This window comes from Poeciliopsis prolifica, unplaced genomic scaffold (genome assembly GCF_027474105.1).
Source record: "Poeciliopsis prolifica strain line A6 unplaced genomic scaffold, Auburn_PproV2 SCAFFOLD023, whole genome shotgun sequence".
Taxonomy (NCBI): Eukaryota; Metazoa; Chordata; class Actinopteri; order Cyprinodontiformes; family Poeciliidae; genus Poeciliopsis; species Poeciliopsis prolifica.
In genome coordinates, this window is record NW_026562398.1 from 748,278 (window position 1) to 773,652 (window position 25,375).

At 40.7% G+C, this 25,375-nt stretch overlaps 1 protein-coding gene across 1 annotated transcript in view; it reads left to right on the forward strand.

Moving 5' to 3' along the window:
• plcg1 (phospholipase C, gamma 1) overlaps positions 1-25,076 on the forward strand; it is a 35,047-nt gene extending 9,971 nt beyond the window's left edge. The window contains exons 3-33 of the mRNA XM_055046091.1: positions 2,816-2,965; positions 3,113-3,206; positions 3,288-3,335; positions 4,510-4,594; positions 4,727-4,810; positions 5,145-5,167; positions 5,253-5,325; positions 5,420-5,521; positions 7,756-7,874; positions 8,353-8,438; positions 8,585-8,705; positions 8,913-9,081; positions 9,582-9,704; positions 9,936-10,037; positions 10,363-10,550; positions 11,373-11,573; positions 11,757-11,876; positions 12,653-12,833; positions 12,934-13,011; positions 13,090-13,193; positions 13,339-13,432; positions 13,589-13,658; positions 15,907-16,067; positions 16,247-16,343; positions 16,431-16,655; positions 16,769-16,917; positions 17,754-17,868; positions 19,247-19,408; positions 19,503-19,591; positions 22,549-22,805; positions 22,887-25,076. Coding sequence (XP_054902066.1) covers positions 2,816-2,965; positions 3,113-3,206; positions 3,288-3,335; positions 4,510-4,594; positions 4,727-4,810; positions 5,145-5,167; positions 5,253-5,325; positions 5,420-5,521; positions 7,756-7,874; positions 8,353-8,438; positions 8,585-8,705; positions 8,913-9,081; positions 9,582-9,704; positions 9,936-10,037; positions 10,363-10,550; positions 11,373-11,573; positions 11,757-11,876; positions 12,653-12,833; positions 12,934-13,011; positions 13,090-13,193; positions 13,339-13,432; positions 13,589-13,658; positions 15,907-16,067; positions 16,247-16,343; positions 16,431-16,655; positions 16,769-16,917; positions 17,754-17,868; positions 19,247-19,408; positions 19,503-19,591; positions 22,549-22,805; positions 22,887-22,923 — 3,707 coding nt within the window. The 3' untranslated portion in view covers positions 22,924-25,076. The remainder of the gene's footprint in view (positions 1-2,815; positions 2,966-3,112; positions 3,207-3,287; positions 3,336-4,509; positions 4,595-4,726; positions 4,811-5,144; positions 5,168-5,252; positions 5,326-5,419; positions 5,522-7,755; positions 7,875-8,352; positions 8,439-8,584; positions 8,706-8,912; positions 9,082-9,581; positions 9,705-9,935; positions 10,038-10,362; positions 10,551-11,372; positions 11,574-11,756; positions 11,877-12,652; positions 12,834-12,933; positions 13,012-13,089; positions 13,194-13,338; positions 13,433-13,588; positions 13,659-15,906; positions 16,068-16,246; positions 16,344-16,430; positions 16,656-16,768; positions 16,918-17,753; positions 17,869-19,246; positions 19,409-19,502; positions 19,592-22,548; positions 22,806-22,886) is intronic.
• Positions 25,077-25,375: the final 299 nt, after the last annotated feature.

A 25,375-nucleotide genomic window follows, 5' to 3' on the forward strand; every position in this document is an offset into this window, starting at 1 on the left:
TGAAAAATAAGTACACAAGCATAAAGGGCCTCTGAATGAGCTCCAATAAAAATGTTGCCAATTTCGTCTTTTTCCCCATTGGAAAACGAGCTCAGCCCTGGAGCTGAGTAGATCCAGTTTAAGTGTCCTGGAGAAGGTTGAGTTATGTTGTTGTGAGTAGCTGTTGAGAAAATATGAGTCTCCAGTTTAGCTTAATCCAATAAGTTAACTAATGTGGATTGTGTAGTGTCATATTGTGAGCTACAGTGTTCTTGAAGGATCCACTTAAACAAATAAGTGGATCCTTCTTACGGTTAAATATTTAAATAAAGACCTGAAGCCATATTAGTTACTTGTTCATGTGCATTTTTAGTTAAAAGAAGCAAATATGAGGACTTTGTTGTGGAACTGGGATTTGACCGAAATGGAAGGAGGAACTGAAGAGGGTTAGATCACATCTCTGGCTATCCCCTTTACTTCCTGACAAAGCTTCCAAATATTTTGACTCAAAATGACTAACAGTAACTCCAGCTCCCCTGCTGTCAACGGATGTCTGCTGGCTGTGTAGTGGGTGAAGTAAACTAAGTTGTGAGTTATGACTGGCAAGCTACGAGAAGACCTAGTTTAAACTACACGACAAAAGAGCATGCACAGCGTCACCTATGCACAAGCACAGATGTGGTGTGTAGGCGACAAAAGCACAGGATGTGTGGTATGGGGGCAGGAAGAGGAGCAGGAGCTGAAAGAAATGTGTGTTTTTAGCAGGAGAGTTTTGGGTTTTCAAAATCGACTTAAGTAGTACCGACAGGGACCCAACGAGTTACTTCAAGCCTTTACTCTTGGAAAGTTCCAGACCACTTGATAATCACGCCAAGACACACCTTAAAGATGACAGTGTCTCTATGCGCCATAGCTTACCCAGTTTCCTGTTAGAATACAGATTTTATATAGAAGTGCCTCTGATGCGATATGCAATTTCAAGTGATTTTATTGGTTGTAAGCTCCATATTTGTGTCATTCGTGTTGATCATTATCTTTGTACTGTATGGCACATAAAGTGAATCATTTGTGGTTTGTCTGATGTTCTAAGCCTCTGCTTCATGTGATAAGGGGGTGCATAAAACAAGTTCCTGTTAGCTCAACTGTTATTTTTAACATTTTTATACATAAGGTTTAAATGGAAAAAAAAAAGAAAAAAATTCTTAGAAAGTTTGAAGCTATTTCAGTACACATTTAACATTATCACAGAATTATGTCTTACAAAATGTTGTCATTTACAGGCCCAGAATGTAAAAGTTTGTTTCTTATTAAGCTTTACTCATGTTTTTTTTTCTTTGTCCATGTTAGGCAAATGTCTGACTTTGAGTTTCTGACTATAATAACCTGGAGTAGAAATTGTATTTTTAAGTCACAATATATATATCCAGTCAAAAATAATCCAAATTATTTTATTTAGAACAAAAACTACCAATAATTCCTTCTTGTCAAAACATCTGTTCCTAAAATAATTTAACGACAATTATATTGTTATGATGCTCTTCTTAACCATAAAATGTTTGTTTACTGTAATGTAGAATGATAATAAGATAACAAATATGATGCTGAGTTGCTAATATTAGTAGTTGTTTTCAGCTGCTTATTGCACAAATTATGAGATGTTTTGATGCCAGAAATATCAACATTAACACAATGTTAATCTTTTGGTTTGTTTTGTTTTTTTATACCTATGTTTGTCCCATAACAGAAACCGTGCTGAAATCATTATGCAGTGTTAATTTCCAACTTGTTACCGTTTCTGTTTTTGGGGGGAGAAGGAAGTGAAGTCACTATCTGATATTTGTTTGCTTATATGACAGTGATGCAGTGCAGGATTGTGGGATTTTTAGCTGAAGCAGAGAAACATTGGCAGTATTGTGGGTATTTTTTGACTCTTATAAAATTTAGATGTAATATAAAAGACATTGTTAAATGTTGGCCATAACAGCAATATTAATATTGGATATTGATATTGGGCAAAAAAAATTGATTAGTGCATCTCTAGTTGTTGACATTTTGCTCTTTGAGGGACACCTCAAGCATAAAAAGCTATCAACTGATCAACTAGGTGAGCTGTCTGCTCCAGGTCGGCTGCTAAACACCAGTGGATGGGACTCACCCTTTTATTTTCCACCTTGACTGACTGTATTTTTTCTATTTAATATTTCTTAAGAGAGTCAAAGTGTAATAATGTTCCTACAGGCAGCTTTCTGGCAGTACATTACATCAGATTAGCAAAGGCATCGCTGCATTATTCCCTGAAAGGACATCAAGGGGTGGAAAATTCCCAGAAACCTTTCATGGGGATTTTGGTTGGGGATTTGTGGCAATGTTACAAATGATAAACTTTCCATGAGAAAATAAATATATATATATTTTTAAATTCATAAGTTTTTATACAATATTCCCAAACAGTACCATGTATAAAATATATTTACCCTGTAATGTCATCAAAGCTGACTTCATGAAGTTCACAGGCTCATCTGTGCGTTCCTTGGTCTTGTGTTCTGGATTTCAAAGTGCAGGTTCAGTGGCAGAAATCATATGGGCATGTGATGAAGGAATGCAGTTCATGGAGGGGATGTTTACTTAATAGCCCAGTGAGTAGAGTACTAAGTGTATGTAATTAAGGAAATGGTATGGCAAAAAGTGTTTTTATCCCTTTTTAAAAGCTTGGGTGTATCTGGATTCCAGTGAATGGCCCTGTGCCTAGTTTCCCATCATCTTTGGAAATGGTCCTGAAAAGAAATGGCGACTTTTTTTGTTTTGCTCACTGTTTTGTGTGTGTCTGGTCCAACAGTTGACATTCGAGAGATCAAAGAGATCCGTCCTGGTCAGAAGTCCCGGGACTTTGAGCGCTATGTCGAGGACTCAGCAGTACGGCTCGACAACTTCTGCTTTGTTATTCTCTACGGCACGGAGTTTCGCCTTAAATCCCTCAGCTTGGCAGGTATGCACTCAAACATTCTTCATCTGTCATTGTAGCAAACCTCAGTTGGTGGAAAAAGGGACATCTTCTTTCAATTATGACTGTTTGTTTTTACATGTAGTACCTTCATATTTATGACTCTTGTTTCTTAATGACTGCTTTCCTCAGCAACATCTGATGAGGAGATGTCCATGTGGGTGAAGGGGTTAAAGTGGCTCAGGGACGATACATTGAAATCACCAACACCATTACAAATAGAAAGGTACACTAAAGCATACATGTCATTATCATCCAAATTTGTTGTTTATTAAAAATGTTAAGTCCATTCATTCTCATCCTCCAGGTGGTTACGCAAGCAGTTCTATGCTGCTGATCGCAACAGAGAAGACAGGTAAGTTCTAGACAGCACTACTAGGCCTGTGACGATAACAAATTTTGCTGAGCGATTAATCGTCTCAAAAATTATTGCGATAAATGATAATATTGTTTGAAGACCATTTTAAACTGATGTAATGGTGATAACTTAAGCATGCAATAAATATTCTGTCAAAAATAAATACACCTTATTATCAAAAGAACATTTAACTTTGGAACTGGTAAACAACATAAAACCAATATTTTCAGTTGCACTTTTTACAAAAGGACTCTAACATTGATTTGAAGACGAAAAGCTTGCTTTCTTTTGAAATGAGAACTTTTGGCCACTGAGCAATAGTCCAGTATTTTTGACCAGTCAGCAGTTTTTCCCCATGACTGTGTCCTGACCCAGACTGAGACACGCTGAGGAAACCTTTGCATGTGCTTGTGGTTGATTAACTGATTAGGATCACTCAATGGGCAACTTTTACACAATGTTCGAAATTTCTATAATCCATCTATAAGCCACAATTATCAAGATTATAAGAAACAAAGCCTTAAAGTGTTTATCTCTGTATAGTACATTTGTATGCTGTAATATGAATTTCACTTTTTGAATTTAAGTTTTTAAGTCTGACTGAAAATGTTCAACAGGGTCATCATAATTAGTTAAAAATTTCTTATTTTTAAATCGCTCGGCACTTTCAACTTTATGGTTTTGGGGGGAAAAAAACAGTTTGGTCGCCACTGCTATAGAGGACAAGATATTTTCTTTTAGTTTGCTTTGTGAAATGCCTTTTTTAGATCAGCAGCAAATAACTTTCCTTCTTCAAGTGGCCGTTTAATAATCAAGAGGAAAGTGAACTGGTTCTATCTGGATGCTGGGTGTTTTTGTCAGCGCTCAGTTGAGGTGTAGTGAAGGAACTGACCTAAGAGCCAAACACTAGCCCCTTTTCCTGCAGCAGGAAACAGACTGCAGAGCACGAAGGAGATGTGCAGAGATGTTTGTTTGCTACATCCCTGTCTTTGTTATTTTTTAAGGCTATTCTCATAGCCTGCCAACAATTTCAGGCTCTGTAGTAGAAACGAAGCAGTAGAAAAATAAATCTGATAGGATGGTGTCCAGGCTTGGATGGATTTTACGTGCTCATGCATTTTAGTGTTTAATCATTTTTGTTTTCACAAAACGTGCCTGTGTGTGCGCGTAGGATATCCTATAAGGATCTGAAGAACATGCTGAGCCAGGTCAACTACAAGGTGCCAAACATGAGGTTCATCAAAGACAAACTTCCGGTAACCTCTCTCCGTCTTATCACAGACCACCTTTCCATTCTCTCTCCTTGCCTACTTCCTGTTCCACCATAAGATTTATGATTTATGAAGGTTCTTCCTTACACATTCATCCTTCTCCTCTTGCTTTGCAAGGACTCTGAAACCAGGAATGGAGACGTGACCTTTAGCCAGTTCGCCCAGCTTTATCGTAACCTCATGTTCGATACGCAGAAAAATGTAAGTACAGACATTTTATGTGCTCCCATCTCTCTTCCCCTTCTGCGATCCCCTGCTGAGGCTCACTTCATCCCCCATCTGTGTGTTCTCAAATGGCTGCAAGATCAATATGCACCGGGTGAAACCCAGCAAACCCCTCGAGTAGAGGCCATTAGGACGCACAGATGAGCAAGCAGACAGACTCTGGTCACATTAAATGGATGACCCCAGTGGCCTCAACCAACCTGCTGGAAGTCTTTGTCTGTCTACATAAGCAGAACTGCATACAGCATTAGTATAGCACTGTGATAGAAATTAACTAAAATATTTTGTTTTCTTTTTTTACTCTTTTCAGGTGGAGATCCCTTTTATGCAAAGGTAGATCCTAAAAACGAGACTCTGATGTGAACAGTAAATCTTTTTTGAATGCCAGTTGTTAATTTCCTGCTTCCTTCTCAAACAGGTTCATGGGTAACGTAGTTGATGAAAGGATCACCCTGGAGGATTTCCAGAGCTTCCTCATCGAATACCAGAAGGTGATCCCTCAGCTATTTAACATGTCACTGAACTTGTTTCGGTTTGTGCTCTCTAATCTGACTGTATTTTTTATTTATTGTTTGGGCATTTAAGGAACTATGGGCCTCAGACAACAACAAGGTTCAGGAGTTTATGTTCAGCTATCTGAAAGACCCCCTAAGGGAAGTGGAGGATCCATATTTCCATCCAGAGGAGGTAAATAAATTAACCTCTTCTGTTCTGAGGGTTTCACTCGTTAATGGAAACATTTCAGATGTTTTCAGAAGTAAAGTTTTCCAATGCCCCTCTCTGTGCTACAACTGTGGGTGGGAGATTATTCAGACACTGATATGGATACCGAAGATCTTGGCCTAAAATACCATCTCCTACGCAGTCAGAAAAGGCTATTTACCAAAAGGCTTCATGACAGTTCTGCAGAATGCGAAGGATGCTTTTGTGGTCACCTATAATGTAATGACTTAAAAGGAAAGGAAGCTGGTGAGAACCAGTCTGCAGAAGATGCTGGCAGAAGTTAGATAATGCCTTCACCTAACAAGCAGAAATACAGTCTTCAGTTGGACCAGAAAGTCACTTCAGTTCATTAAAGTAATTTTGCTTTGTCAGCAGTTTGCAAGATGCTGCATTATATCTCACATGTCACCACTGACTTGTAATGAAAGTCGGGGTAAATCAGCTAAAAACCACCGCAGAAACAAAGTAGCACAGAAACTGCACATTCCACACAGAAAGGCCTCAACTTGGGTTTGACTCAAGAAACTTCTTCCTGTACAGAAACTGTTGAACCTGCACTACCGCCTGAATATTTTTTTAAAGCATTTGCAGCTTATAGAATAATTGTTTACAGGATTGAATGTGTCCAGTACTGCAGTTTCAACCAGGACCCCATCTGAAACGGTACCAGTGCTAAATTAGTGGTATAATCACCCTGTTTTTTCTCTTTCTGTTTTTAAAATAGTGTTAGTGTGTCCTGTCGAACAATGTGGTTCTGGATAGTTGTCAGTGGAGCATTGTAGCTTTCAGTAGAATCAAGTGTAGAATTCTACGCTTGATTTTTATAAAACACTTCAAATGTAGTAGACAGAGACTGTAAATAAAGGAAAAAAGGGAGATACAAAGTTTAAGAGGAAATTAGACAAGCCTAGAGAAAAATAAAGATAAAGAGAACAAGAAAATACTGTAGAAGTCTGTTTCTACACCTTCAGCAAGAGAGAAGAAAAACTGAACTGACAAACCACAGTGACAAACATCTAAGTGGGACAGCGTTGTCACTAATAGCAGATGACTGGAGCCACAGACATTCACAGATCTCAACTCCATCACAGGAGGTGAACCTGTTCATTCCAGGGTGGACCACCCAAAGGATTTTTGATTTTAAGCTTGAGATTATCAGAAATTTCTCTAGCTTGAAACAGGCTTTAACTATCTTTAGGGCAAAAACAAAATCCAGCAACTTCTTGTTGCGTTTTCACATAATGACTAAAAGTTGAAAAAGCATTACTGTAGTTGCATATCAAACAATCTGTAATTATTCTAAAAGCACCCTGGATATAATGAATGAGATGAATTTTAGTGGTGTTAGCATTTTTTGTTTGTTCATTTGAAGTCAGTGCAAAAGATTCTTGTCTATTCTTTTGTTTCTGATTTTTTTATTTATGTTTTAGTGCCAAATGCAAGTTTATTATTAGGAAGCTGGGCAGATGGAAATAAATGTGGTGGAAAAGGTGTCAAAGCAGAAGGAATAACTGCAGCCTGGAGAGAACTGGAGTAAAAGCTTTTAAAAAGAGAGTGGACTGCAGCTTACAATCTGGTTCATGAAGTCCAGTGTGACATTTACACAGCTGGTGGTAATTTTGGGGACACGTCATCTGTTGATGTTGCTCCACTGTATTTTATGAAGTTTGATGTCAGTGCATCTATCAGGACATTTTAGACCACTTTATTTCTCTCCTGACGAGCTTTATTTTCCGTCTGAACGTGATACATTCTCACACTGCCAAAGGTACCAATACCTTGTTTAATCACCATGCAGGAAAAACCTGCCTGATCTTAAGCTCATCTATTGTTCTTGTCAAAATGAAGAGGAGAGAGATCACAGCCAACAATGTAAAGGCTATTTAAGCATCCTGAGCTACTTTAAAATCTGCATTAATGTAGTCATTCATGCAAAGGCAGTCCAGACAAAGCATTACACCACCTACTGTAATGCACATGCACATAATCTTCAGTGACCAGACATTTAAGAGTTAAAAATAATCTGTTATTGGTTTTGCAGTGTCATTTTGAGTTTTCATCTGCAAGCTGTAACCAGTTTAAGATTTATCTCAGTGTTCAAAATTGTAACTTTTTGAACTGGACTAACTGGATAAACCAAGCCAGGATTTCTGAAATAGTTTCCTTCACAAACTTTTGTTCTTTTCTCCTCTTTGCAGTTCCTCACATACCTCTTCTCCAAAGAGAACACCATCTGGGATTCTTCCCTGGACATGGTGTGTGCTGAAAACATGAACAACCCCTTGTCCCACTACTGGATCTCCTCTTCACACAACACGTAAGAAAAGCTGTCCCTATGAAGAACGTTTTCTTCTGTCAATTGTAGTCAGGTCCTGGGAATGCTGAAGCCTGGCATCCTCTTCCCCAAACAAGCCTTTTACACTGACTTCTTGTATCAGATAAAAGCGTATTATTTCCTTATTATGTTCCAGAATAATATTCATGCTGGTATTCAGTAAGAATAAGTATTTTTCCAGGCATTGAAAAGTGTGAGAAAGGCACTTCTGATGATAACCTTTTGTCCTAGACGTGAAACAATACTTTTTGAGGGAGTGAAGTGAAAATTTCCCATGTTCCTTTGAGTCTGTTTGAATGGATATGAAACAAGAACTTCGGTTGACAAAAGAGAAACAGGACTTGTAATTTTGTTTGTTTAATACATACACAAAGACACTGTGTGTCTGTTATTTCTGGTTGACTGTTAACGTACGAACTTACATTGTGTACATAAGTTATTCTTGCGTGGTTATTTTTAGCTACCTGACGGGAGACCAGTTTGCCAGCGAGTCGTCCTTGGAGGCGTACGCTCGCTGTCTGAGAATGGGATGTCGCTGCATCGAATGTACGTAAGCACACGTGACCTGCTCTGTCATTGTAACTGTCAGATTACTTTCAACCTTTTAGCTGAACCGTGACAGGTTCTTGGGTGCCTGCAAATACGTCATGTTTTTCTTGTTACTAAGAATAAAGTCGTCTGTTTGCTTTCAGTGGATTGCTGGGATGGTCCTGACTCGATGCCAGTTATTTACCACGGACACACCCTCACGACGAAAATCAAGTTCAACGATGTTCTGAACACCATCAAAGACCACGCTTTTGTCACATCCGAGTGAGTCTTCCTGACTTCACCAGCTTGTGTTTCTCCTTTATGACCTTTGTTCTTGATAAGATAACAGAAGACTAAGAAAGGACTGAGATCAGAAGATTGCACAGTGGAAAGAATGTAGATGTGTCATCCTTTATCAATATGTCTGCAGTAAAAGATATTTTAGGAAATGTTCAACCTATCTTGGTTTAATTGGTGCATCTCCCTCAGGTATCCCATCATCCTGTCCATTGAGGATCACTGTAGCATTGTTCAGCAGAGGAATATGGCCACCCAGTTCAAGAAAGTGTTTGGAGACATGCTGCTGACCAAAGCCGTAGATATGGCTGCAGACGGCCTGCCTTCACCCAACCAGCTCAAAAAGAAGATTCTCATTAAGGTCAGGCCTTAAGAAATCAATTAAGCACTTTTTGTATGATTTTTTATATTTTTTTGCAAGAATTCTGGATCTTTACTTTGACCTCCCTCAGGCTGAGAGGACGGGAAAGGATCTTTTTTTTAGCAACCACGCTCATTCCATCCAAATAAATGTAACATTTAACAAGAAAATAAGTAATTTCTTTAATCAAGAAAATAAACCTTATCTTCATAATCATGCTATATCAGACAGGGTGGATCCAGGTGTTGCACTAATATCCATATACTATAATATGATTCTCACTTCCTATTTCTTTGAGTGCTGTGGCTCAGTGAGTTAGGCAGTTTTTTTTTGGTTACTTATCTGACCATTTATTTATGTCAAATCTTTTCTATGTTCAGATATTGTGTTCCTCTAACATATATTTGTCCATTAACACTCTCAGTTTTTTAGGAATGACGTTTCTACGCAGGTTAAAATGTTGCTGCTCCTGACTGTCCTTCTCTTTCTTTGTGCCTCAGCATAAGAAGCTGGCAGAGGGCAGTGCCTACGAGGAGGTGCCGACAGCCACACCTTATTCCGAGAATGATATCAGCAACTCCATCAAAAACGGCATCCTTTACCTGGAAGATCCCATTAACCATGTAAGCATTCTGACTGCCTGGAAACTGCAGAGCTGATGCCACATGAAAGGCCGTTCAGAGACAGATGGGTGACTGGAAAGTTGCAACTCATATCCCCGACTCTTCCAGTCATTCTAAATGTTGCAGCTGTAAAAAAAGACACAAAGTTCTGCAGTTTTTCTTATCCGTTGGTTTTGAAAGTTTTCTACGCTTTTTCATTTCATTGCATCTTTAATCTTCTTATTTTTACAGGATTGGTACCCTCATTTCTTTGTCCTGACTCACAATAAGATCTACTATTCAGAGGAGACCACCAATAACCTGGGTAATGACGAGGATGAGGAGCTTAAGGAGGTTAGTGCAAGCAAGGGCATAAATCCCATCTCATCACTGGGGGGGACCATAAACAGAAAATCTTTTTAACTTTTTTATGCAAATTCAAGTACACTAATAATTAGGTGCAGAACTTACTTAAATATTTCTAAGTATATGTTTGGTCTTAAATTGAAATAATGATGGTCTTAAAAAGCATTTAACAGAAGTTAGTGAAACTTGCACTACCGTTGCTGGTCTGGAAGATAAAGGTGGCCAATGAGAAAATGGTATTAAACCTGATGCATTTTGCAGAGTATGGAAACACTGTAGCTACAGTTTGGCTGATGTCTTTGTTTCTGGTAAGGTGCTCAATACTATGGACCAGCATGTGACGGAGAAATGGTTTCATGGAAAGCTTGGCGCCGGGCGGGACGGACGGCAGATCGCTGAGAGGCTCCTGTCAGATTACTGCCAAGAGACCGGAGCTCCTGACGGCTCCTTCTTGGTCCGGGAGAGCGAAACCTTTGTAGGAGACTACACACTGTCGTTCTGGTAAATACAGCAGTTACAGTGCTTTAAGACTTTTCTGTGAGACTAGAAAAAAAGCAGAGAGAATAAACTGAGATTGATCTATTTATTAGGAAGTAACAAGCAAATTTGACAAATTATACAAGTGTTGATCTACAAGGTTTCTTCTTCTGATTACCTTTGGATAGAAGCAGTGAAAACATGTTTGGTTTATGATGCTCGACGACTCGTTGGTCAGAAACAAAATGTACAGCAGTATTTACAACACCTGTTGGATACACTGGTTCCCACTGGTGTTTTTCTCTTGAATCTGCAAAGCAGTTAAGCATAAAACAAACTAAAAAAAATAAAGATTTTTGCATCGACCGGTCAAAGTTCAGCCATGGATTGAAATGTACTTTGATGAGCTCAGGAGGCTGGAGCAGAAACAAACGTCTAAAACAATCAATGAAAGGAAGCAACGTCTAAAATAGCAGCCACCACTTCTCTTCAGAGACATTAGAGGCTGATAAGGTCATACAGAAATACTTCAATAATTTTACAGATAAATGTGGCCCTGCATGCTGCTCAGGCATGCATCGCTTTTCATTTTGAACAAATTAAACACCAAATTACGATAAATGTCAAAAATAAGTGTGTGTTAGTAATGATCTCCATTGTGTGGGATTTTATTTAGTTATGTCTTAGAGGTCATCAGGCTAGGCGTCATTTTTACAATGTCTAGTGTCAGGGAATATTTTTACCATATTGAAATGAACCTAGGTAACTCTCTGCCAATGCATGAACAGTGAAAATACAAAGCAGCACACTGTTGTTCTGACTTCCTCTCCTCCTGCGGTACGCTAGGCGGTTGGGGCGTGTGCAGCACTGCCGGATCCACTCTCGCCAAGAAGCTGGCAGCCCCAAGTTCTACCTGACGGATAACCTGGTGTTCGACTCGCTCTTTGCTCTGATCACCCACTACCAGCATGTGGCGCTACGCTGCAACGAGTTTGAGATGAAGCTGACCGAGCCAGTGCCTCAGACCAACGCTCATGAGAGCAAGGAGTGAGTTTGCAGGAATCTTTTAAATTCCGAGATCGTTTGATGATGCTGTTCACGGATGGATTTACTGTGTTCATATTTGAACTCAGGATTAACCTAGCTTTGTTTTCTCTGATAAGTCGATAACGTAGAGCCATAGAATCAGAATGAAGTTATTCATGGTGTGTTTTGGGTTGTTTGTTGCAGATGGTACCACGCCAACCTTTCAAGGAGCCAGGCAGAGAACATGCTGATGAGGGTTCCTCGTGATGGGGCTTTCCTAGTCAGGAAAAGGACAGAGCCCAACTCTTTTGCCATTTCATTCAGGTAACTCCATCTTGATGCCCTGTTGACTGATGCCTGTATTTTCCTTTTTGATCTATGTTGAGCTTTTATTTTAATTCACTAGACCTGGTTTAGCCATGAGCTGTTAGTACAGCTTTCCAGTATTGATGCCCCCGGAACCTTCCTATGTTTTGTTTTGTCACCCTTAACTGCAGTGTTTTATTGGGGTTTTATGTGATAGACAAACACAATCTACTATTAATAAAGTGGAAGGGAAATGACATGTTATTAATCTAAACTAAAATGACCAGTCTGTTTGTATTCAGATCTCTTTACTCTGATACCCCTAATAAATTTCTGTGCAGCTAATTTTCTGCGGCAGTCACCTAATATCCAGAGTCCATCTTGGTATGAATACCACAGGATACAGTGAGCATGTAAAAGAAGGTGTTTTGAACATAGACCAAGTTATTGTGAGATTTTACAGTAACATCTTATATTTTGATATTAAGATTTTGTGACTTCATCAGACAGAAATCCTTAGGTTTATAAACTGCACATACTGCAGAAACGGGTGATTCTATATAGCAATGAATAATACTAACTGGATTCAAGTGTAAACTCCCATTTTTTTTATTTTAAATTTCTAAAAAATAGTGACATTAAAAGACAAATTTTCTGTCATTGTGTTTGTCCATCTAATTCAAAAATGCATTTAAATGTTTCTACAGAATGTCAAACCTTTGTTCGGCATTGCATACTTCTAAACTGTATACCACTTGTTGTCATTATGACTGTGAGTTTTTGTGTGGTTTCAGGGCCGAGGGTAAGATCAAGCACTGCAGAGTGCTGCAGGAAGGTCAGGTTGTGTTACTTGGCACTTCAGAGTTCGACAGCCTCGTCGATCTCATCAGTTATCATGAAAAGCACCCTCTGTATCGGAAAATGAAGCTACGCTACCCCATCAACGATGACACATTGGAGAAGATAGGCACTGCCGTGAGTGCTATTCACTGCATATTGGCTAGACGTTAATTAAAAATAAATAAACTCAGTCAGAACGCTCCACAGACTGTAAACACTGCATGTTGACCAACAGGAGCCAGACTATGGGTCGCTGTATGAGGGCAGGAATCCAGGCTTTTACGTGGAGGCCAATCAAATGCCAACTTTGAAGGTGAATTTCCAGCGTCTCTGAACACTCGCACTTCCTGTTATTTATTATTTATCTAATAACGCTCTCTGGGTGTTCCAGTGTACAGTCAAAGCCATGTACGAGTATAAAGCTCAGAGAGACGACGAGCTCTCCTTCTCCAAGAACGCCGTCATCACCAACGTAGACAAACAGGAAGGTGGATGGTGAGTGAGAAGCGCAGGAAATTGTTCTTCCATTCGCAGAGATTGCATTTTTCTAGGAAGAGAATAAGAGCAGTGAGTGAATTATAACATAGTGCCGCTGTGGCATTGGTTAGAAATGCTCTTAAATTTTTTGTGTTTGCCGCAGGTGGAAAGGTGACTGTGCAGGGAAGAAGCAGATGTGGTTCCCTGCAAACTATGTTGAGGAGATCAGCCAAGCGGCAGCAGAGCCAGACAGAACTGTGAGGATCACCACCTTGTTGTTTATTCTGCTGAACATCATGAATCTCTCTCATTGGATCCCTGCATATTGTGGAATAAAATGTCAACAGAGATGAAACATTTTGTAATCTGTTTCTTTTTTTGTCTACTTTTGTCTTCTCCTCCTCCTCATGCAGGAGATTACAGAAAACAGCCCTCTCGGAGATCTGCTGAGAGGAAGTGTGGACGTAACTTCCTGCCAGATTAGTGAGTAGCCCCTTCACTTCCTGTCAGACTCTTTGCAGGGCTGCAGAGCAACCTGTTGCCTTGCCAGCAGGCCCCAATTCAGGCTGAAAAATGGAGGCTGGTGCTTTCTGTGTTACTACTTTCCTGACTGCTCTTTTATCGGCCTCTTTCTTAATTCATTGCTCAAAGATTGCGTTGCTCATGATTATTTTTTTATATAGCTTTTCACACGCTTTTATCTCATGTTCAGACTAGGAAAACCACAGTGAATTAAAAGATAAGGTTGTTCGAATTTTACCCTCTGAGCATGCATTTGGAAACCTATGTAAAGCTTGTATTTACATATTTTATCAGTTTGCCTTTAAGCCACCGGACTGCAGAGTTTTGACAGTTTCATGAAGAAAACGATAGTTCACTGTGTTGATTTTCATCTTATTCTCTCATTGTGAGAACATTTGTCTTTAGGCAAGGCAACTTTATTTATAAAGCACCTTTCAGCCAAAGACAATTCAAAGTGCTTGTACAAGAAAAATAAGGACTACATACTTTGAGTCATAGGGTCAATTTTCTTTAAATATGAGACAGCAATAAGCTGAGTTATTTACTAAGAAAGACGTTTATCCAAACTAATCAGATTCTGTGTGAAAAAGGGGTCGGGTGTAAACCGAATCACTGTGCTTCATGTTTGCGTTTCCTGCAAACACCCAGACTGCATCTACATCTCAGAGATTTGAATGACCTCTTTAAATCAAGTGTCATTCATCTCGCCCAGGGTTGCCCAAAGTCCGTCCTCCAGGGCCGGCACCTGCACATTTTAGTTCTCTCCCTGGTGGTAGTAACAACCTCCTCAGCATGTCAGTGTTCTTAGGCCTCTACTGAGCTGTCATTATATCCAGGTGCGCTAAACCAGGGAGAGAACTAAAACATGCAGGATGCCGGCCCTCGAAGACCGACTCTGGGCACTCCTGATCTAGCCACACCATGGCTTGATCGCAGCCTGACCTTTAGAGACATGAAATCTGGCAGCATGAATCTGGCTAAAAAATCTTCACTTGCCTCACAAGTGAGGAATACCGTGAAAGTCAAACATGCAGCAGTAGTGTAACGATCTGGGGCATTTGTGGTAGCCTAGTCAAAGTCTGGTAGAGTTGTTGTGTGTGAATGTAAACAAGCTGTAAACATTTGCAATTCTGCAAAGAACAATGGACCCAGATTCATCTAGAAGAATCTAATTGCCTGTTAAGACAAATGGTTTATGGTAGTCGTTGCTCCCTAACGAGGCCTAAACCATTTATTAGATTGGGTTGGAAATTATGTTTTATATCGAATCAAGGCGATTTGGATGGCTATTTATTTATTTAAATTTATTCCAAAAGGGAAATTAAATGTCAGAACTTAAATCAGCTGTCCAACTAACTTCAAAGTGTGATTGTGGTTATTGATGCTGATGAAGGTTCTCCAGTAGCAGTCAGTTTTGCAGTGAATATAATAAAGCGTCTGACAGAAGACTGTTGCTACATGAGCGTGTCATGGCTATCAGAACATGCTTCCGGTTCAATTCCAGGGCAGCAGAGATGATATTCCACAGTAACACTTTCGGTATGGCAGTCTTCAGTTACCGTGTTTTTGTTTTTGCAACTCCTCTTTATCTGATCATGTGGTTAGAAAGCTGGGCAGAGAAACATTGGAGTCAATCTTTGCCCTTTATTATTGATTTAACAGATGGTTTGAACTTCCTCCTCCTCTCTCTGCTCTTTGGTTCTGCTCTGAATCAATGAAGTCTCCTTTTCAACCACTCTAGGATTAGGAATTGTAGTTTATGTATTATTTGAGCCATTGAGATGCTTATCAGCTGCTCCCAATTGTAAAAACTATACATTGTTGTCAAGATTACACATCACAACTGGACAAAAGTAAAAAAAAAAAACAACTAAAGAAATTCGGGTAAAAATCTGTTCAGCTGCACAGCATCCAAAACAAGAGGAAATAATTATCCAATGTCTCAGCCAAAAAAAAAAAAGTATGAACAAATTAAGTTAAATATTGACCCAGAAGATTCCCTTATATATATTTTTTTTCTTTAGCTCAACATCTCCATCTAGTGGCTTTAGAATAAATCATTTTTATTTTTAAAAAATTGAAGCGAAACATCTTCAGTGCTTAGTGTTTTACACAAAATCTAGATTTAACTGGGACTGTTATTTGGTAACTTATGTTACTTATGTCATGTTATTTTCCCTCTTTCTTCTTTTTCTTTACTCGTCTTCAGTCACGCGCACTGAAGGGAAGGGCAGCAGACCGTTCGTCTTCTCTCTGGTTCAGAACAACACAGTGCAGGGAACTTTGCTGGACGTCGCTGCCAACAGCGCAGAGGAACTTCAAGACTGGAAGACAAAAATCCAGGAAGTTGCTGCAACTTCTGAGGCCAAGGTGAAAACGCATTAGGAAATGCACAGAAATATGAACTTTGTCTCCTTTATAATAGCTGTAAATATTTCATGAGCACCAACAGTGCAGTGCATGTGAATGCTAATGTTATTTTCACACACACTGAGCTGTATGCTGCCCTTACTGCTGCCATGTTTACGTGTTTGTGTCTCCGTGCTCAGCTGGAAGAAGGCAAGATAATGGAGAGGAGGAAGAAGATTGCGTTGGAACTATCAGATTTGGTCATCTACTGCAGGCCGGTCCCGTTTGATGAAGAAAGTGAGGATTACACACAAATTGTGATCTATGGTGAAGTTAAACCGGTTCTGAGATTAACCGCGGTCCTTCCCTCTCTGCCTCACTCAGAGATTGGCACAGAGCGGGCCTGTTTCCAGGACATGTCGTCCTTTCCCGAGACCAAAGCGGAGAAGTACGTCAACAAAACCAAGGGGAAGAAGTTCCTGCAGTACAACCGGCTGCAGCTGTCCAGAATCTACCCCAGAGGCCAGCGGCTCGACTCCTCCAACTACGACCCGTTCCCCATGTGGCTCTGCGGCTCCCAGCTGGTCGCGCTCAACTTTCAGACTGCTGGTTCGTTGAAGTGCAGAAAGGAGAATTCATCTTTGGGCTTTCTTTTTTTTATTTTTCAGTTTTTTCCCACTCATTTCACCTCCTTTGGCCATTTTCTCTCCGCCTGTCCACAGACAAGCCGATGCAGATGAACCAGGCGCTGTTCATGCTGAATGGAAGGAGCGGATATGTCCTCCAGCCTCCCATCATGAGAGACGACACCTTTGATCCCTTCGACAAAAACACACTACGTGGTGTAGACCAAGTCTCAATGAAAATAGAGGTAAAATCAAAGGTTTAATTCTAGTAAAAGACAATAAGGAGCCTTTATTAAGACGACTTGGAAAAGTTGATTAATTGTGATTTAGCTTTTTTACTTATGAAGTAAAATTAAAGACTTAAGACACAACTAACTGCATTAGTTGTAGTTTTTATGCTATTTTCAATCAGAAGAAACATGTTGGTAAAATATTTTGCATTCAATTTTGCCCTTTACCGTATTGCTCTCTTCATTTTGTTTGACTTCGACGTGGTAAGAGTGGCATTGAAATATTAAGACGTAGTAAGATGTTTGTATTCTTCAGTCGGTTGTTTTAGGAAGCACAACTCAGCAAGTAGGCTGCAAAGATGGGAAACCACCTCCTAAGAGGAGCAGTGAGATTGTTGATTCCCCCTCGGCTGAGTCAAACCAGGGCTTCTTTCACATGCTTTCAGTTCTTTGTGGTAATTTGCCACAGAACAACTTTGCTCACAGCAACCTGTTTTTTCTTTCTTCTTTTGCTTGCACTCTCTCACACTCTTCACCACGCTGCACGTTTTCTATGCTTGCAAATTCCCAGACTGTATCTGCATCTCAGAGATGTGAATTGTTTTGTTTTTTTCAATTGAAGTCTAAATATCTCAAAAGTCAAAAGCAGTTTTGCAATAATTGTAAATCAAGCAGTGTGAAAAATCATAAGCTTCAAGCTGACTGAAATGATAAGCAAAAACTATAAATAAGTTGTAGAAGTCCAGCTCAGCAGAACCATGTAGATAAAAAAAAAAATCTAATGAATGACTGCATGTGTATTTGTAGTTTGAGGTGGGATGAATGTGAATTTCGTGACTGTTTATTTCAAGGTTTTGGGCGCTCGGCACCTCCCGAAGCACGGCAGAGGCATCGTCTCTCCTCTCATCGAGATCGAGGTGTGTGGGGCGGACTACGACAACGACAAGCAGAAAACAGAAAACGCAGGTGAGCGCCGCTTCAACTGCAGCTTCCAGGAATGAGCCTATGCGCCAAATCCGTCGGAAGGAGTTATTTTTAAATTAATTTTTTCATTGTTTATTGGATCAATTACCTTTTGTGTAAAATTTCCTTTGTGGTCGTAGGAAAACAGGAAGTTGTGCAAACAATTTGTCCTTGTCTGGGAATACAAAAGCAAAAACATTGTGCAGTGTTGACATAATTGTAGTTTGTCAGGTGGAATGGTTTACATTGAAACTTGTGGGGGTTTTCTCAACATGTGGCTGATTTTAGTTTTTTTATTTCCAACTGATCCGGTTCAATGAGTGTCATCAGAGCTTCTGTTAGTGCAGTGATGCTCTGATCAGACCACATGCCTAACAGGATGTGGCTCCTTCATGTCAATAAAAGCCCGTTGGCAATGTTGTTGTAGTTGGTGGAATGTGAGAAAGGAGTGCCACACTGCCCCCTGGTGGCAGAGCCACGATAGTGTCTCCAAAGTAAGCTTCATTCACACATATATACAACAATGGTTCTTTAAAGATTAGTAATAGAATGATTATTGGAAATGATTCGCTCATACAATCAATTAATCCATTATAAACCAAATTAACTTATTATAATGATTAAGTAAATAGACAAAACAAAAGGCCATCCAGCCATTCTTTAATAGAGTTCTTTATATGGAAGTGAAATATGGTGCTTTAAACGGAGACAGATATTTAACAATTAGGAACAGTAAAAGGCATAAGTAACGTAAACTGATTAAAATATGCAATTATTGCTTACAAAAATGAAGAATTAAGTAAAGAAATAAATTTTTTCACACTAGCACGACCTGAGAAGCAATTTCTAACTATAATGTAACATATTTTCAGCTGATTTAGCGTGAGCGTCTCTCAAAGTTTCACACAGTTTGGATTTGAGTTTCATGAATTATTTAAAAAAAACAAAAAACGTTTTACAAGAGAGAAAGAGGGAGGACTAATCCCAGAGAGGAAAACACTTTGGGTCCTCTGGTGTCTTCAGCGTTTTCAACATCCAGCTCAAAATGTGTTTTTTGATGTATCCGCATTCATCAAAATTTAGATTTTGTGTTTATGTGATTTATGTCTGTTTTGTGGGGAACAGACATTGTGTGGAACTTTGTTTTCAAAACTGCAACTGATCTGTAAATGAATATGGATCATTTTAGAAGCTTATTGAGTTTTAAACTCGCAGAATAAGATTAAAGACTTTCCTACGTGTACTTATTGATATGTAGGAGCCTCTGATCATAAAGGACGGACGCTGTGACAACCTCAGACTCATCGTCTGGAGGATAAATAACTATTTCAGCTCATTTCTGAGTGTCTCATGTTGCGTCAATGTCTGCGGTCTTCTCCAGCTGACAACGGCCTGAACCCGACCTGGCCCAGGAAGTCCTTCTCCTTCACGGTCTGCAACTCTGCCTTTGCTTTCCTGCGCTTCGGGGTTTATGAAATCGACATGTTCAACGACCAAAACTTTCTGGCTCAGGCGACATTCCCCATTCAGAGCCTCAAGACAGGTGTGTTGACTCCCCAGATCTTTGTCTTTGAGAGGAAAATCTCGATGCTGCGTGGATGCAAGCAGCTGTAAATGCGTGTGTTTTTGTTTTTCAGGCTACAGGTCGGTACCGCTGAAGAACAGCTACAGTGAAGATCTGGAGTTGGCTTCTCTGTTGGTCCACATGGAAATCACCAGAGGAAGGGTGGGTTAGTCTCTTTACCCGGGCTTCTTCTAAACCCGCCGGTTATAAAAGCCATAAGGCACCATGCACTTGCTTCATATAGATGTTATTGTTTTATGATTAAGAAATTATTTTAATGCTAAACCAGGAGGTTTGCTGTTTTTAGTCGAGGAAAGCCGCAAGAGTATTTTATTTAATTGGCTTTATGGAAAGATGGTTAAAAGTGTCTAAACACTGACAACTCTGGGAGAATCGGTTCTCTCATCGTTGCAGAAGTGCTACTCGTCTGTTTCACTCGTTTATTTACAGATTCATATCTGAAGCTGCATGTTCACATCTGTTCTAGATGTGAGAACAACATGTCGCTGACTAGTGTGAGATGAGGGGGAAAGAATGTGTATATATTTTACAAATTGTTAAATATAATTCCAACCTACAAGATTTACATTGACATTTTGTATGTAAGCGTCATATGCCAGGTTTTAAAATGCCTTATTTTACTATTTTAGTCAAAATCTTCAAATCAAAATCTTCACTGATGTTAAACCCTGAAGAGATTATGGCATCTCCATAAGACATATTCTGCTACTTTTGTAGCGTTGCACCTAAAACCTAAACTTTATGTTGTAAATGGGAATTTTATTTCGGTGTTGGTGGTGGTGTTTACTATTTAAAATGTAAATACTATTTTTAAGTCAATTGTACTTGACTCCAAATGGCAGAATTGTACAAACTGAATAAAATCTGTTGAGAAATGTTCCAGTTTAGTTTTTTCTTTTAAGTCTTTCAGTTTTTACATTGGATCGGGTTTCTGGGGGTTCTGATGGTTTCAACACACCACCTTCACCGATGTTCGTTTGCAGCCTTTACTTAACAAGGAAGAGAAAAAAAACTTGTGGAGATTAAAAATGTCATTTTACCGGAGTCCTGGGCTACACGACAGCAAAACAAGACAATTACAACCTTCAAAACGTTTTAAAACTACGTTTTAAAAATACGCCTGCTGTAATCCCTTCCAGTAATGAGTAGCAGAATATTTAAAGCGCTCTTTCCTGGTCATTTGAATCTCACTTCAGAGTAAGACTAGACGGACGAGCTGACTGGAAATTCACACCAAGTAGAAAAAAACAACAAAACAAATCGAGTTAGAAAGGTGAGAGTAGCGACTGATGAACAGCAGGATTTCGTCCTCCTGTCATCAGCCGATCATCAGTCAGACTTTGACATGCAGACGCATTCAAGCTGTTTGGCTCAAAGAGTTACAAATATAGATACAAAAAATTTGAATACTGTGAAAAGTTTCTGTTTCTCATTTGCAAAAGTTAAATCCTTACATACGTTCTTTTGGCCAGACTACAAAATATACTGGCTGGCACAAAAAAGGAAGAACACTTTAATATTTCGTAAGAACGCGTTTAGCTTTTATTTTCCGTGGCGTCGTTTCAGCCCAATGAGTCCTGGCCTTGTCATCTTGTAAAATTCCCTCCCGCCAGCAAAGAACCAATCCATTGATAGGATAACCTGTTGCTGAACTTTGACCTGACCACCCCCACCCAGATCATAGTGCTGCCCCCACAGGCATGATGGGTGCTTCACTTCATCTGCCTCTCTTCTTACCCTGATGCGCCTGTCGCTCTGGAAGAGGATAAATCTGGACTCATCAGATTACATCTTTATGCCTCCTTCCGAATGAAAGCCTTTTTTTCTCTGGTTAGCCACTGATTAGTGGTTTTATGGTCACACAGCTGTTCAGTCCCAGTTCATTGAGTTTCCCGTGACGAAACGATCTTACTTTCTCTATTGACGACGCCTCTAATTTCTACTGTTGTTTTTCTTAATTTGGTGTCGCCAAACGTTTAATTGGTCACGACCACAAACGTCTTTTATCCCAACCACATTTCTTCCTCAAAGATGACGGTGGTTCACCCTTGTAGTTTTTAATAATGTATTGATATTAGGTTCTCAAGTCTCCTTAGATAATTCATCTGCTTGATGCCAATGATTTGACTCTTCTTAAACAGACTAGAATCCCTGTTTAAGAAACGAGAAGCTACTCTTTGCATCAGGAAAAAAACTTTCCAGCTGAAAGACGGTCACCAGTGTAAATATCCGATAGGAAAGTCCTGCTGGGAAAAGAACCCGGCATCTCCGTGCAGCTTGTCGGCAGAAGGGAGTGTGAGCTGCTGTGAAGCTTCCAGGTTAGACGGGATGCGCTTGGTGTTGGAAACTTCACACTGGATTTGAAGCAGCGAGGTTTCTGTGCCTCTTCACTTTTCCTCCAAATTCTACAACCTTCATTCCCAAATGAAATGTGAAGTTTCCTTTCATTTGGAAGGTTGACTTTGAACTTCTAAACGACAGTGCAGTTCATTTTCTCCGTCGCCCAGGTAAGACGCGTCTGATGCCTCTTGGTCAGAAATTGGACATTGATCGATGTGTGTGCTGGATCTTGATGGCTCCAGCCTCAGTTCACTGAGTGGATGGATTTTGCTTTTCCCTTCACCCAGCTGTCTGCGAAAATGCTTTGGCTCTTTTCACAATATTCCGCTTTCCACCCTTGTGGAAATGTCGGCTTGCGATAGTTTGAAAGTCTCACTTAATTTGATGACAGAATTGTTGAGCTTTTTCTTCATGCTCTAAACTCTTGAGCTGTGTTTGTCATCGACGTTGCTTCAGATTTCTGCTGAATGTCTTGCTCTCTCTCGCTCCAGTCCCGACAAACAGTTTCTCTTTAAATAGCTTCGGGCTTCCTGTCCCTTCATACTCGCCTCCCCGATGATGAAAATAAGTTGTCTTTACTTTGTAACAAGCTGCATCCTGATTAAACAAGCGATTAACTAACTTAGAAGACGTGATGATCGCTCAGCTTCACTGCTTCTTTCAAACCCGGTGAAATGAAAGTTTGTTTTTTTTTCTGTCGGACCAGCAGCTGTGCTGCTCCTGGATCATCCTCTCCTGTTTTGCTTCGTGGTTTCCAGGATGAGAACGGCGAAGTCCTGAGCCCGTTCTCCGCAGCGGGGAGCGTGTCGGCGCCGGCGTCGGCGCAGGTGGGGCGAGAGATGGGCTCCGTGTCCTCGACGTCGTCCACCGTGTCCCCGCTGCCCCAGTCGCCCGCTCAGGCCACGTCCTACAGAGGGAGGGAGGGCTCGTTCGAATCCCGCTACCAGTCACCCATCGACGACTTCCGGGTGTCCCAGGAGGCCCTGCTGGACCAGATGGACCCCCAGAACCGAAGGTGAGTGTGTGGACGGCCGGACAGCTGCTGTCGGTGGTGTAAGAGGACGTGGACCTCACCCTATCTCCGTTTTCTCTCCAGGATGTTGCGGAGGACCAGTCGCCTCTCCCAGTACTGATGATGTCACTGACTGCTGTGATTGCTGTTTCCATGGAAACGCCCACCACCGCTTTGGCCTACATTTCAGGCAGCTTTCCCTCCTACAGACCCCCCCCCCCCCTCCCCATCACCGCCTCTGTGTCCAACCGAGGAGGAGGGAAAGGTTGCTGCGGGGCGGAAGGGCGCCGACAGGAAGCAGACGGCGGCAGACAGGAAGAAGAAACCGGAAGGCTGGAGACGTCCTGGACTGTGATTTCCACTGTTGTTGTCGTCGTTGTGACAACAGCTGCTTAGTTTGGAGACCAAACGGAAGGAAAGGGACAGAGCCGGTTCCAGTTCTGGTTCCGGTTCTGGTTCCGGTCCCTCCTCTCTCTCTGCTGTTTGGACAGATATTTATTCCTGCTGCGACGTCGGCCGAAGAGCAGCAGCGGCAGCCGGCCTGCTCTCAAAGAGCTCCTGTCTCCATGTTTTTAAATATTCCAGTTATTTAAACCTTTAAACGTTCATCATGTGACTTCATGTCGGCGTGAACCATGAGGGCTTTCTGCGGCTACGTTTAACCTCGCTCTGCTTCGTGACAGACATTACGTGCCTCCGCTCTGACTCTGACTTACAGCCTGGACTGAAATCTCAGAGGCGTTTCTGGTTTTATTGTCATCATTATAATTATTGAAGCCGGGGAGGAAGAGGTCATGGCCTGATTTTGCGTTCCAAGGAGCATCGCGTTTCTCACTTACATTCCAACGAAGCGAAAGCTGCACATCATTCCATGGTCTTGCTTTGCTAACCACCTCCACTGACCCTACTGGCACCTCGGCGGTGCAGCCATGGAGGTCGGGCCTGGACTCTGATGGTGACTGATTGTTGTTTCTGTTTGCACCCAGTACCATCATGTTCTTATCCACATCAGTGTCTTAAAACACACCCTTGTTAAACGATACATGTTTCAGATGCTCTAAATTCATCTAAGAAATGCCAGAGAACTGGAATTGCCTGTTTTATAAGCGTCCTCACCATTCAGCTTTTTAGTTTTTAGAGAGTATGTCGCATATTTGGCCTCTACTTTTCAAAATGGCCTCCAAACGCATCATCCCGCGGGTTGAGCCAAAAACGTTTTCTCTAAAACGTTTTAATGCCTAAAATTGAGATTTTTAGATAGAAGACGTTTGCAGGCTGAGTTGCTCCAGTTGAACGTCTGCAGTCGTCAGGAAATGCCTCCACTGGTCATTTGTAGGATGTCTAAACTTATGCAATGAGGTTCAAGCTGGTTTGTTTATGTTTAAGTTCGATTATACAGGCTGCGTCACATTAAAAGTGTAAAAGACCTTTAAACAAAAACTAATCATCGCGATTAATCTTTTCTTTTTTTTTAATCACAATAACATGAATTTTAACAGCGGTGTGTAAATTTAAGACTCTCACAAGAGTTTATTCTGCTCATTCCTAATACAAGATTTTCGTGCTGGAATTATGGGTAAAAAAAACAAAGATGGGAGTTTGTAACAGTGACCCAGCTTTGCCGCCCAGTATCCCGGTCTGGATCGCTTTCTGCCGATGAATACAGATGGAGGTGGATTCTGAAGCGTCGCTGAAAAAGTCTTCTACCTCTGCTCACACGGGATTTCTGCTTTCCCACTCGTTTCGGTGCAAGTGGAGTCACAGCATTGAGATAAACGAGCATTGGAGACCGGCAGCGACCAAACGATAATGAATGAAAGGTCCAAAGTTCCACAGAGATGCAGCTCAGCGCTGCATCTCATCGTTACATGCCTGGAAACGGATTAGCCTATAGCTGGACTCGAGGTCCAAGTTCGATGGACAAACGGTGTTTCCCTGATTTTGACTGATACTCATTCTTAGAATTTTGAGATGCATTTTAAGCCATAAAGGACGATGTAAGGTGAAAGCGGGGTCATCATGCTGGTCAGCTGGGGCAGTTTGTTGCATTTGCACTCAAATCATTAATCCCAAAGCTCCTTTGTCTTACGTGTACTCTTCCTCCAGTGTGTTTAGATTTTTTTTTTTTATGTGTGTGGAGCAATGCATTACATTTGCCTTCCTGTAATGTGCCTAAACCTCAATGACGAGAAGTATTAATTTTTTTTGTTTTTTTGCCTTTCATATGAAACATATTCAAGCCTGAAAAATCAATAAAATACTCACTGCTTTATACATCCTTTCTGGGCCTTACTTTTCTTCTCAGGTTGTTCATTGAGTCTGGTCTTTGACTGAGCCATTCTCTCCCACATATTTGCTTTAAACTAACCCTGGGTTGACCAAAGGTTGGTGTTCTTTGGAGCCATCAGAATGATTTTGTGTGGCTTTGAATCCCTTGATTGAAGAAATGAGTGAATCTTTACGGTGCAGGAAGCCTTTGAAAAATGCAAAGTGTTAAAATTAGGCACAACCTAAAACTTTTAGGTTGCTTTGCATTCTTTTTAATGTAAGTAGGACTACATACATCCAGCAAC